The 13623-nt window shown below is 35.3% G+C and overlaps 1 protein-coding gene across 1 annotated transcript; it reads left to right on the top strand.

Annotated features, from left to right (window-relative positions):
* Positions 1-3583: 3583 nt before the first annotated feature.
* On the top strand, positions 3584-12421 carry LOC113732763 (autophagy-related protein 18h-like). Its single transcript, XM_027258712.2, has 9 exons — positions 3584-4170; positions 6272-6712; positions 7209-7652; positions 7898-8143; positions 8278-9069; positions 9137-9315; positions 11130-11239; positions 11329-11886; positions 12086-12421. Exons 1-9 carry the CDS (start codon positions 3946-3948, stop codon positions 12088-12090), a joined length of 3000 nt encoding a protein of 999 aa, XP_027114513.1. The 5' UTR covers positions 3584-3945; the 3' UTR covers positions 12091-12421.
* The last annotated feature ends 1202 nt before the right edge of the window (positions 12422-13623 follow it).

Below are 13623 nucleotides of genomic sequence, written 5' to 3'. Positions count from 1 at the left end.
TTGGGCTATAGATACAACCATTTTCACCCTCAAAGGTAACACACAATTATCCACCTTTTAGCTCTTTTAATTCCCGAACTCCAACCTTTCCTCGCCCTCTAACTTAGGCAATGGAGTTACCCTGGGGGATGGGCCTTAACTCTTTTGCCGCTTTCATCTCTTTGTGTCCGCAGGTAAGAAGTTCGGCTCAAACAATTTGACCTCGAGAGTTTCTTACTCGTACATAAACACTAATACAATTTTTGCGTATTAATATCTTCGTGTTTATATTTATTATGTTATTCTTATATTATTTAATGTAATTGTCACTAACAATAGAAGAGGATCCCAAACCATAATATCTTATATGGAGATCAAGGAGTGGATAATGGATAATTAGCAATGATGGTTATTTTTGACCAAGCAAATGATAGATTGTTATTCATCCCTTGGCCATGTTTCCCAAACAATCTTTTGCAAAACCCATACTAAAATGTCAACTTACTTCTATAGGGCGAATTCATAGCTGATCTACCATAGCAATATCATGGTGCTGTCGGAGCTGAAATAGCAAATGCTAAAGCGGGCAGTGAATCTATTACATTGGCAAACAATTTGATGATACCATTTTCCTTTGAAGGCTTTGTTTACTCAACTTTTGCTTAGCAGAAAGGATGCATGAGTTATCATGGATGATTTTAGCAATACTTCTATAGCCTAGGTTCTCATGAAGTCAATAGAACAACCATGTTGGTGGTACTATCACTATTAAATTCCATTATGCATGACTTGAGTTTCAAACGTCATATAAAATATAGTTGTTATGATGCTTAAGCTATAAAACTTGTAAGTTCATTTTCAATTGACCACCCATTCATGTAACTGAAAAGAAATAAAAAAAAATAGCCCATTCATGGGATTGATTTCCAACCAAAAATGGGGGAAGTGTTTAGAGATGTCACATTTCTAAAGATGTAGCTGCTAAAAGTCATACCACCACTTAGGACTTTAGAGGCTCTTATGGAAAATTATCCATCTGCAACCACCAAAAAAAAAAAAGAAAATGGAAAAGAAAGTAGAAGCCTTTTTGCCTGGCTAAATTTATAGTTTTATACCCATTTTGGCTTTTGAATAAACTTCTTCATTTTACGATAACCACAAAATAAAAAGCCATTATCTTTCTTAACCCAAAAATGACATTAATTGGAAATTAAAAAAAAATAAAATGAACTCTAGATAGGATCAATCTTTCCTATATTATTAGGAACTTTTTTTTTTTTTGAAAGTCAATGGACTTGGCTACAAGCAGCATGTTTTCAAAAGGAAATTTTAAATTTTGAATATAAATTATGTATCATACACTAACACCTGGTAGTGCAAGAAATAATTTTATACTAACAATGTAAAATTAATTTATATAAAGTTAAAATAACATATCATAGTAAAACTCGAATTCGAGATTTGTAGATCATTTTTTTCCCTTAGCAATTGATTAAAGCAACTAAAGTTATTTGAAAATTTTTTCCTCAAAAACAAAAGAAAAGAAAATGATTAGAGTAATCATTTGTTTATGTAGCTTGAGTGTCTTGCGGGATTGGGGAATGGACCCGTTAAGGTAGCATTTACTACGTAAATAAATTATGTCAAAGTATGGCAACATCTGTACATAGTACATTGTATTGTATAATTATCATTGTACTCGTATAAAATACTTAGAAAAATTATTATTATTTGCCTTTTCTTTTCCATTTTGGGTGTTTTTTTTTTTTAATGCTTTCAAATTTCTATCAATTATCCATCAAATGATCCGTATAACGTAAGCATACGAACTCCCGTAAATCCCATGTTTGCTTCCGCATCTAAATTAAGATATTCTCAGTCCGTGTCGTGACGTAACCTAACTTTCTCACGCTTTCAATTTCTGACCCCAAATATTTATTTCCCATATTCAAACCTCCCCAGCCTTTGGTGTGATATAACTAACGTCTCTGGTTTTGACAATTTGAAGTCTAGGCCAAGGTAACTTCTCAGTTCTTACTTATGATGGCATATTCTTTTCTTGACTGAAAATCCATTAGTTGTCAAAGCTTGAATTTTCCTTAATAAATTTAGAAAATTGACCCATTAATACCGGATGATTTTGTTTGACTTGTAACGTACAAGCAATTCATGAAAATTATCATTTCTTCACTAAACACAGTTAATAATGATTTAGAGATTACTAGTAAAATTTTCATGCGATAGAACTTATTCGACTTCAAATAAAGATTCATATACAGTACTATTAAATGGTCGAGTGCACTAAGCTACTATAACTTTTTTTTTTAATTATCGAACGACTTCATATCATCAAAATAATCAAGTTGTTAATTTTTTTTTTTACTAATTTTAAATAATTTTTAAAAGAAATAAGGGCTGATTGTTGAGTAGCAAAAGTATCCATAGATTGAACAACCAGAAGATTTAAAAATGTAAAACCACATACATTACATTTATTTACAATTATAAAGAAAAAAATAGTTGATATTGTATGTTACGTATGCTTGGCATTAAAAAATTCTCAAAATGCCATTTATGACCCAAAAAATGATAACATGCTTCTTTAATAGTGTTTGTAATTGATAGTGGAAGACATGTAGTGTAGAAATAATAGCCGAAACCTAAAATGAAATTTAGTTTGCTTTTAAGCATTTGAGTTTTTTTTGTAAGAAATATTCTATTATACATACGCCGTTATATGCTAATTGAAATATTTGTAATTAAGTAATAGATGTAAAAGCTTCATTGTATAACAATCATTAGCTTGGATCTTTTTGTTTCCTTCCTAGAATATAGGGGTATGTTCGAATATTCATTGACGGTAGTTATTTTTATCAACGTGTGAGTCAAATAACTTACCACCCCAATCAAAAAAAAAAAAAAACTTGAATGATTAATGTTCCTTAATTATCCATTTGAGTTTTCACCTTAGGTGAAACCTTAATTATCATTTTAGGCGAAACCTAAAATGAAATTTAGTTTGCTTTTAAGCATTTGAGTTTTTTTTTTTGTAAGAAATATTCTATTATACATAGGGCGTTTTATGCTAATTGAATTATTTGTCATTAAATAATAGATGTAAAAGCTTCATTGTATAACAATCATTAGCTTGGATCTTTTTGTTTCCTTCCTAGAATATAGGGGTATGTTTGAATATTCATTGACGGTAGTCATTTTTATCAACGTGTGAGTCAAATAACTTACCACCCAATAAAAAAAAACTTGAATGATTAATGTTCCTTAATTATCTAGCTAAATAATAGTTATATTCTAACACACTTTCGTCTAGTAATAACATATTATATATTGCAAACACCACTATATCTATTTTGAATTTGAATTTGAATTTCTTAAAAACAATAAAACTAATAATTTACCATAGTTATAATTATAACACGTTACAGATTCACTCCTCAACATAGAAAAGAGAAGATGAAAGAGATAAAACACAAGAGAGTAAAGCACTAACGTTGGGCAGTAGTAGGAATACAAAGACTTGATGGGCCATTTCACAAGAAAAGCTAAAAGTAAAAAACGAAAAAAAAAAAATGGCAACCGTCTCTCACGTCCTTTCTTGTTAAAGCCTCGAGGTCAAAACCACCACCCACCACCACCACCACCAACAACTAAAACAAAAACAAGAAAAACATCCGCAAAAACTCTTCGCCGCGGTTTTCTCTCTCTGTTCTGAACACCGATTTTTCTTCAAATTAATGCTTTTTAATAATCTGATCGTAATAAATTCTCGTCAGCGGACAGCGGCGGAGTCTACGGCGGAGGCGGAATCGGACGGCGGAGGCGGCGGCCTCAAGGGCCTGAAGAAAGAAGTAGGAGGAGGAGAAGTAAACTTGTTGGTGTTTTTAGTGTTATTTTTCAGTTCCGGTGAAGTGCCGGTGACCGGTAAGATTTTGCTGCGGTGATTATATTATGAAGAAAGCCTCGAATAGCATCAATAATCAGAATAATATCAAAGCTATTAATCATCATCATGGCAAGAATGGGACTTCGCCTCGGACCAATGGATTTGTACCGAATTCGCTAAAGTTTATTTCGTCTTGTATCAAGACGGTGTCGTCTAATGTGAAGTCTGCTGGTGTATCCGTCGCTGGTTCTATCGCCGGTGATTCGTCAGACGATCTCCACAAAGACCAGGTATGGTATTTTTTCTGCTCATCTGTCAAAAAAATTCATTTTTTTTTTTTGGGGAGAAACTTAAATATTTATTTATTCTTGGTATGCAGTATTTGTTTGTGTGCACTAGGTATTTGGATTGTGATCGCCTTTTTGGTAAAAGCTCTTGACTTTTTTTGAAGTTGACCCACATTTCTAGGTTTTTTAAGTAGTTAGGAGGATATTTTTAGGTGGGAGAACTTGGGGAAAATTGGCAAGTAGGTAAAACAGCGATTGAAGTGAAAACGATGTAGTTAAGAGGAAGATTGTACGAATAGGATTTCATAGTTAAATGTAAAAACTTTGTTAAGAAAAGAAAACAGAAATATTGCAAATGAGTTGTTTAGAAAACTAGAGTTAACTACATCCTCAAAAGATTGTATTGGTTCCGACAGTGACAATGGTGACATTTTGATTTGAGTGGTTGGATAGTTGTGTATTAGCGCTGGTCTTAGTGCATTGCAATGAAGTGATTAATTGTTTAGTGGTTCCTTGTTTTGTTAGGCTGGACGAGATTAATGATTTTCAAATACCAGACGCCAAAGGGTTGATGGCGATACCATATGCCTAAAGTAGAATTTTGGAGATTGTTACAATTTTCCCTTTTGATCCACAGTTACCTTGGTTGAGATTCCTAATTTTTGAAATTTGGATAATTTTGAATCTGTTGAATGTTCTTCATATATGTCCTGATGCTGCTTGTCCAATTGGAGCAATTGTGCAGCTTAGAAATGAGTGTCCTATTCCCGTGAAGGAGTGTAAATCATCTGATCCTTTATTCTTTGTTGTTTCAGTGAATGGATAACACGTGTTCCAAATGTTGTTTAACTATGTTGGATGTCTTGCCAGGCTTCTGCCCTTTCTTTTTTTGACAAGCAAGTATTCCTGATCTGCATTGAAAACCTGTCAGATTTGATTGTCTAATCGTGTCCCTCCTTACGTCATCTACTTGCCATCTCAAATATTTGCTGTCCTCCTCTTGTATTGCCTTTGACATAAACTTCGCTGACGATATCCTCTTTTAAAACTAGGAGAGAAAACGTTATATTAGAGGCTATAATAGAAATGACATACAACTTGGACTACCTTATATGCCACGTTAACTTCGCTTAAGACTAGAAGAGAAAACATGATAATAGAGGTGTAATTGAAATGGGTGACAACTTGAACAACTTCATATGCCTAAGTCCTACCATATCAAATCTCAATCTAGCTTTGAAATCTCAATGATTACTTGATCACGATGTAGTCAGCCTGCCTCAGATTGCGAGGATTTCTGTATTCAAGTTTTGCTAATTGAACTTCTCTAACCGATGATGCTTGGATATGAAGTAATCTGTATTCAAATTTTGCTAATTTAGAGGATCATGGATGCATATGCGTGTGCTGTTCTGCTGTGTGTGATCTTACGTTAATTGTATCATTTGATAGGTTTGGAAAAGTTATGTAGGTGGTGGCTGCAAATCCTTCTAATTATCATTTTAATTGTATGATTAAAAGTGTAGGTGGTTTAATTTTTTACCTATTCTTTGTTTATGTTGTTCAAATTATCATATGATACATTAGTATTTTATGTTTGGGGAGTAGACTGCCATAGTAAACACAGATAATATTGGATATTTGCACATCTCGCTCCATCAGCAAGCTTGCTACTGTTGCACCTGGGAGCTTGGCTTCCTGTTGGAGAAAGATAGATTGAAGAAATAGTCGAAACTAGTGTATGTGATTCCCAGACCTCACTGTTCATAAGTGCTGAGTAGACGAGCTTTCTTCTAAGAGAAGAGGGCCAACTCCCATGCATCAGAATGTTGTTCTGTCGAAGTACATCTACTTTGCCATTGCTGCAGAATCCTTGGCATTGAAAAAACTCTTCTGGCAAAGTTTTAGATGTTTGTAACTGCATTTATTTCTGGTTAATATTGAATATTGAACTTTTGATATCCCTTCTCATTTAGACACTCTTACAGTCTATAATGCTTCTTTTTTCTCTTTAAATGATGCCTGTTTATGATCTTATAAGTGACATTTTTGGTTGATATTCTGTCATTCTTTCTGACCAGAACATTCTTTGCTTTCTTTCCAGGTTTTATGGGCTTCCTTTGACGGAATAGAACTTGGTTCTTCTTTAAGACGTGTTCTTCTTATTGGTTATTCCAATGGTTTTCAAGTTCTTGATGTCAATGATGCATCTCGTGTCACTGAATTGGTCTCAAGGCGCGATGATCCAGTCACATTTTTGCAGATTCAACCTATGCCTGCAAAGTCTGTTGAGCGTGAAGGATACAGGGCCTCACATCCGATGCTGTTGGTTGTGGCAAGTGATGAAGCAAGTTATCCAGGTCCAGTTCAGAATGGCAGAGATGGATTTGTTGATCATCAGTCAGCAAACATTTTGGCGTCTCCTACAACTGTTCGGTTTTACTCCTTAAGGTCTCACAACTATGTCCAAGTTTTAAGATTTCGGTCAACTGTATATATGGTTAGGTGCAGTCCGCAGATAGTAGCTGTGGGTCTTGCAGCACAGGTAAGCATCTAGTTGTGTTATATACGTGTTTTCTGCTCTGGATTGATTTTTAGTTTTGAGATGACCATGTAGCAAATGTTTGTCATATGTTGTAGAGAGTGACAGTTATGGCATCCATGGATGCTATAATCTGTCCCTCACAATTATACATTGAAAGGCTCTACTAGATAAGGTTATTCTTTTGCCTTATAGATACGATGCTATCATTCTTCGTTGCTGAAGATAGTTTGAACTAAAATATCTAATTATTTTAACTTTCTCCCATGATGTTGCAAGTTTCTTTGATTATGGTGCCAAAGGAATGAGATAGGCTTTCAGAAAATTGGTTAGAAGATCTCAAAGGCGAAGTTTTTCATTTTGGTACATTGAACTCAATTTAATGGTAGCATGAGCCCATGTAGTCTTGTTTATTAAACGTAAATAGCTTTTAAGAATTTGTTACTTCATTCATTATACAGTCACAATTGTTTGACTTACATTTTACTGTTCCTGGCAGATATATTGCTTTGATGCACTTACTCTAGAGAACAAGTTCAGCGTGCTAACATATCCAGTACCTCAATTGGGAGGGCAGGGTACTAATGGGGTAAACATTGGCTACGGTCCAATGGCTGTGGGCCCCAGGTGGTTAGCCTATGCTTCTAATAATCCCTTGCTGTCAAATACAGGACGCTTAAGTCCTCAAAGTCTAAGTCCTTCTCCTGGTGTGAGCCCTTCTACCTCACCTGGTAGTGGAAACCTGGTTGCTCGTTATGCAATGGAGTCGAGTAAACAGTTAGCAGTTGGATTAATCAATTTGGGTGACATGGGCTACAAAACTTTATCAAAATACTGTCATGAGCTCCTTCCTGATGGTTCGAGTTCGCCGGTGTCATCTAATTCTAACTGGAAAGGTGGAAGGGCTACAGCACATTCATCTGAGACAGATGCTGCTGGGATGGTGAGTGTTTTAAAGAGCATACTGGAATAGTTGAAATTACTGAATTTTTAATGATTGTAATTACTTTGTTATCTCATAAATATCTGGATAGTATTTTGCCATTACCTGATTAGTAGGATTGTTTTCCTAAATTGGGATCTTATTATGGTAAGTAGCGGATAGGTGACATAATGAAGAGCAGTTTGTACTCTTTTATATTAATTAACTTGTTGAATAATATTTTTCTCTTGAATCTTCAAATGCAGGTTGTTATAAAAGATTTTGCTTCAAAAACAGTCATATCACAGTTCAGGGCACATACAAGTCCATTATCTGCTCTCTGTTTTGATCCAAGTGGAACTCTTCTTGTTACAGCCTCTATACATGGGAACAACATAAACATATTCCGCATTCTGCCTTCTAAAACACAGAATGGGTTAGGCGCTGATAACTATGATTGGAGTTCTTCTCACGTGCATCTCTACAAACTTCATCGTGGCATGACTTCAGCTGTATGTATCTTGTTTTTCTATTTTTGTTTGTGCATATTGATAAGAATTCTGCAACATGTTCTCCTTGTAGATTATTTACCACTAGTTATTGTTCTATTTATTTATCTTCTCCTGTGTTCGATTTTATGTAACAGGTAATACAAGACATTTGTTTTAGTCACTATAGTCAGTGGGTTGCTGTTGTATCATCACGGGGCACTTGCCATATTTTTGTTCTCTCACCATTTGGTGGTGAGACTGGTCTTCGATTACAAAGTTCTCATATTGATGGTCCCACACTTTCTCCAGTTCTATCGATGCCTTGGTGGTCTACTTCATCATTCCTGATAAACCAGCAGGCTTCCCCACCACCACCAGTACCTCTCACTCTCTCTGTAGTTTGCAGGATAAAAAGCGGGAATTGGCTGAATACAGTAAGCAATGCTGCATCTTCTGCTGCAGGGAAGGTTTCTCCAACCTCTGGGGTTATTGCTGCTGTGTTTCACAGTTTGCTACACCAAAATAGCCAATCTGTTTCCCCAAATGGGAAGGCTCTAGAGCACCTGTTAGTTTACTCACCTTCTGGTCATCTAGTTCAATATGAACTGATGCCCTCTCTTGGGGGAGAACAGAGCGAGTCTTCTCTGAAAAATGGGACAAGTTCAATGGTGCAGATGCAGGAGGATGATTTGGGAGTGAAAGTTGAACCTGTCCAGCGATGGGATGTTTGTCGAAGAGCAAATTGGCCTGAAAAAGAGGAATATATTCAGGGTATTACACTTGGGGGACGGGAAGCTCCTGAGGCATTCATGGACACTGCTCAGCCGGAAGATAACGAGATTGGAGAAAAGGATGCTGTGAAACCACATGACCGATCTCATTGGTATCTCTCCAATGCTGAGGTGCAGTTGAGGTCTGGGAGGATGCCAATATGGCAAAAATCGAAGGTATTCATTATCATCATGCAAGTATATTACTATTATAATTTGTGCTGATGCTTACTTCACTTTTTAGATATACTTCTATACAATGAGTCATGGTGGATATGAAGAGCAGAACTTGGTGGATGTAAATACTGGTGGAGAAATTGAGATTGAGAAGATTCCTGCTACTGAGGTTGAAATAAGGCGCCGAGAGTTGCTGCCTGTATTTGACCATTTCCGCAGAATCCAATCTGATTGGAGAGATGACAGGTAATGAAGTGGCTACTTCGTTACTTTCTCTGGCCTGAGTAGCAAACTTAGCATGTTGAAACTGTTAATCTTTAGTTCAATTAAATGAATGCCTGCAAGATTATCTTAAGAACGAGATTGTTATTTTTTGTGTAAATCTTCAATGCTAAGCAGATATAGAATAAAGGTTTTGGTGAAACTGGATAATTTACTTTTTCATCTGGAAAGGTACAAGGTACTTATAAAAAGACAGGGATAACTTCAAATACTTGATCAATCAAGGATTTAAAGGTCTTTGAATGTTGCCAATTGGTTGCATCTTCATAGAATTTGTTCTTGTGGGTTGTTGAGGTGTATGTGGTGTGGAAATCTGGAGAAAGATGTGTTTGGGGCTGGGGAAAGAATTTTATTTATAAAAATTTTTGTTACTCAGATAGAGTTGCTGATATGGTTTAGAATAATTGGAGAAAACTAGTGATAATGGCACATTTGATGTGTGTGAGATTTATTGACATTCTCATTTTCTTAAAGTATTAACAAATGACAAATTAGTTTTGCATTTCAGGTGCATTTGAATTTTCATTTGTTTTATGCTAAACTAGTAGTAGGCGGTTTCCACATGTAGTGGTTGTTGAAGCATTAAATTTTAGAGTGTTCTATTTTTTAGAAAAGAGAAAAGAAAAGTGAGAATTTGCTTGTCTTATAGAACTTTCATAAGTAGGATTTTTTGTGTTCATTTGGCTGCAAACCATCCCTAAACACCTTGCTTTCCTTTGGGATACATCTAGTATATTCACATATTGTATCATTTTTTCTTCATAAATTTCGAAGTTACATAGAACAAGTATGGTCTTTGGAAAGTTTTGGATATTGTATCATTTCTTCTTCATAAATTCCAAAGTTACATAGAACAAGTATGGTATTTGGAAGGTTTTGGCTTTTGCACTTTGAATGATTGGAAACACAATAAACCAATACCTGTAGTGAAAAGCAAAACTTTGTTTCCAAAAATGCTGCGTGATAGGTGCAGTGTCTTTTTATAAATTATGATCAAGTACCTTGCAAAGTGATTTCTTATTGATAATGTGAATAAGAAGCATATTTTAGCCTTTGTTCTTTACTCTTTTTTTTTTTAAGGTGGTGGAAAAATAAAATCTTCTTCACAAGAATTTGTAACTTAAACTACCCCAGTGTTGTACTTGAGATTGGATCAGTGAGATTTAATTTGTTCATTGAAACTGGTATAGCATGTTCTTTTAAACAAGAGTGAACTTTTTGATGATAGATTGGCTTTAGGCTTTGATTTCCCTTTGTTATGTTGCATTCTACCTTTACTATTGACGTCCATCCTAGTGAAAATTATGTAATAGTTGATCCTTGAGGTTGACCTGTGATATTTCCTGAACAATTAAGGATCTAGGAGGCAAGTTCCTCTTGGTTGATTATTAATCAAGTCTATGAGAATCTTTTTTTAAGCTGTGAAGTGGCTGTACCATTCTTCTTTTGGAACATAACATTTGATCTTAATCCACGTAGGATTATTGACAACAGATATTTCTCTTTTGTTTGCTTCTCTAGCTCTTTGAGCACACTAAACAATGAAAGAAGGATATGTGCACATGCTTTTTATGTTGCTCAACATATTGCATTGCCCACTGGTCTTGTTAATATATACCATTGTATTCTTTTGCTTCTTTTTTCTTTTCTGCTCATGAACAAGGATATGGTGTTGTCTTGGTAAGTTGGGAAATTTTCATCTTTGTATGACTCCATTCCTTCCAAATTATTGACATTTTAATGGCTCAAGCTACTGAATTGGATTTTGCCTGTTGCAGGTTTCGATCATCATCATTTGGTTCCCATACTGGTAAAGATAAACTAGAAGATAGTGTAGTCTCTAATTCTAAACAGATCTCGCCTGCATCAACCAAAAAGATACCTGCAGGTATCATTTTTCTCACTGACGTGATTTGATTGTGATGATAGTTTGACTTACTTCCTAGTTACTGATAGATGTTGGTCAAAATTTGTCAGGTTTTGCTAAAGCATCAGCATTTCTTCATGGCTTGGATCACATGGGTGCATCAGATTCTGGTTCTGATGGCTCAACTGTGGATGAGAATGATGGTGTAAGGAGATCAGGTTCTGTTTCTTTGAACCGTAGGTCTTCAAGTTCCCCTGAATCATCTGCTAAAACCATGAATTCTCTTGAAGAAAGTTACATTGTAAATAGACCATCATCTCCCAAGAACGGGCCTCTTTCTACTGAAGGAAGCACTATAAGGGGGTTTGTTCAGTCTCCAAACAGCACCATCACTGGTGAGCTTTCAAACACAAGCTCTAATCGGTCAGATGCGAGTATGAAGATTATTGATGAGGGGCCAGTGCATGAAGATATGCATGACCCTGTAGATTTTGGACAGTACTTCCAGGAGGGTTACTGTAAAGCATCAGCCACTAATGTTTCACATGAGTTGAGTGAAGGAGTTACTGATATTGATAGCAGTAATAGTCCTTGTGACAGAGAGAAAACTGAGGAAGATGTGGAAAGTGATGGTATGCTTGGAGGTGTATTTGCCTTTTCTGAAGAAGGTGTGCAATCTGAAAAGCTGTTTTGTCTGTTTTGTCAATTTTATCAAATTTTAAGTTGTTTCACTGCTAGTATAGTGATAGGACCAGCCACAGCTGGTAATCTGAAAACTTTTGGTGCTTCACAGATGAAGCTTCTTTGCATGCTGTCTCTACTCTTATGTTTCTGATAAAGCCAACATGCTCGCCAATTTTTTCGTAGGTTGATGCATGACCTGATGATGCCAGCCTTGTGCCACCGCCCAATGTTGAGCAGAAGGTTGGCAGACGAAAGAATGATGTTCTTCCAGTACAGCTCCCCAGAAATGCTTACTAACATATTGATGTGAATGTATGACTTATTCTTGGCGTCCCCTTGTGTTGGCAGAGTGAAAGTGCCTGGTTGGGAGTTCTTGTGTATATATGTTGTATATTAAGTTCATGATGCAAATGATGTCTGAACATTCTCTTTTTCTTCCCCCGGTGTAACAATATTTGTTCTTTCAAAGAAAAGAAAATAAAAGAAGTATCCACAAAAAGAAAAACCAAAGACAGAAAAGGTACTCTTCTACAGTACATTGCATTTCCCTATTTGAAAATTGTTCGCAATTTATTTATTTTTCGGTTGCGCTCTTTCATTTTGAGACAACTTCTTCCAGTTGTGACATTTACATATTTCTTCGGAATTTTTTAGAAATGCAGGTTGAAGGGTCTTTATCTTCCACAAGTTCTTCTTATAGAAGATTGGTGATCTTGGGAAAGTGAAGTGAAACAAACAAACATGGCGGAATAGATAGTTTTTGGTACGCACAATAATGCTTTCGTTGACAGAAAACTCCACTGTTTATGTATGTTTCCCTAAGTTTACAGAATTTCTCCTTATAACCATGCTATACATCTTTCTACAAGAAATTCTTAGGAGATCATGTTGAGGTCTGATGGAAGTCGACAATGCCTTGTTATTGAAGCTCATAATTTTAAGGATTCCTAAGTTGCTTCGGATGAAAATTGACATCTGAAAAGTGAAAAAACCAAACTGTATTCAAGGTTGATATACTAACAAGTGATCAAGGTTGCTTATCAAGTTGGTTGAACAGATCAACAACTAGTCTTCAAGCTGGTTTAATGAATTGGTTTGTAGATAATTTCAACCTGTAGTGTGTGACATAAAAGGTTGTGCTGCCTTGTTTAGAAGGCGAGTTTTGTGGGAGTTTGTTTAAAACTTTACTGTAGCTTACTGTAGAAGTTTTTAAAAATTTTTTTGAAATGTGTAGATTTTTGAATATTTTGAAATGTATAATTTAAAAATTTTGAGAAAATTTTTGAGATTACTGTAGCTAAAGTTTTTTAAAAAACTTGTAGCAGACAAATTTGGCAAAAACTTGAAGCACTTTTTAAGATGCTTAAATTACATTTAACTTATCATGTAAATACACACACGTAATTATTGTCTCTTTGCATTCAGATATTTTTCCGAATCAGTCTCTTACCAAAAAGTTAACAGCTAAAACTATCTTAATGAGTGCCATGGGATACTTGTTGGCCAAGCTCTCTCTCTCATGTAAATATTAAATAAAAGTTGAATGATAAGTTTCTACTCTTTAAAGAATGGGGGAAAGAAATCTCTTTTTAAGTTGGATAAGAGATTGTTATTATTATTTTTTTGGCAAATCTCATATACGGAGGAGAGATGCCAGCCCTAATTTTATTAATCAAAGCACGAGAACTAGAGAGGACCAAATAAGACCTGTATACGATAAG

This window comes from Coffea arabica, chromosome 2e (genome assembly GCF_036785885.1).
Source record: "Coffea arabica cultivar ET-39 chromosome 2e, Coffea Arabica ET-39 HiFi, whole genome shotgun sequence".
In the NCBI taxonomy this organism is placed as follows: domain Eukaryota; kingdom Viridiplantae; phylum Streptophyta; class Magnoliopsida; order Gentianales; family Rubiaceae; genus Coffea; species Coffea arabica.
This window is presented reverse-complemented; position numbering and strand designations above follow the sequence as displayed.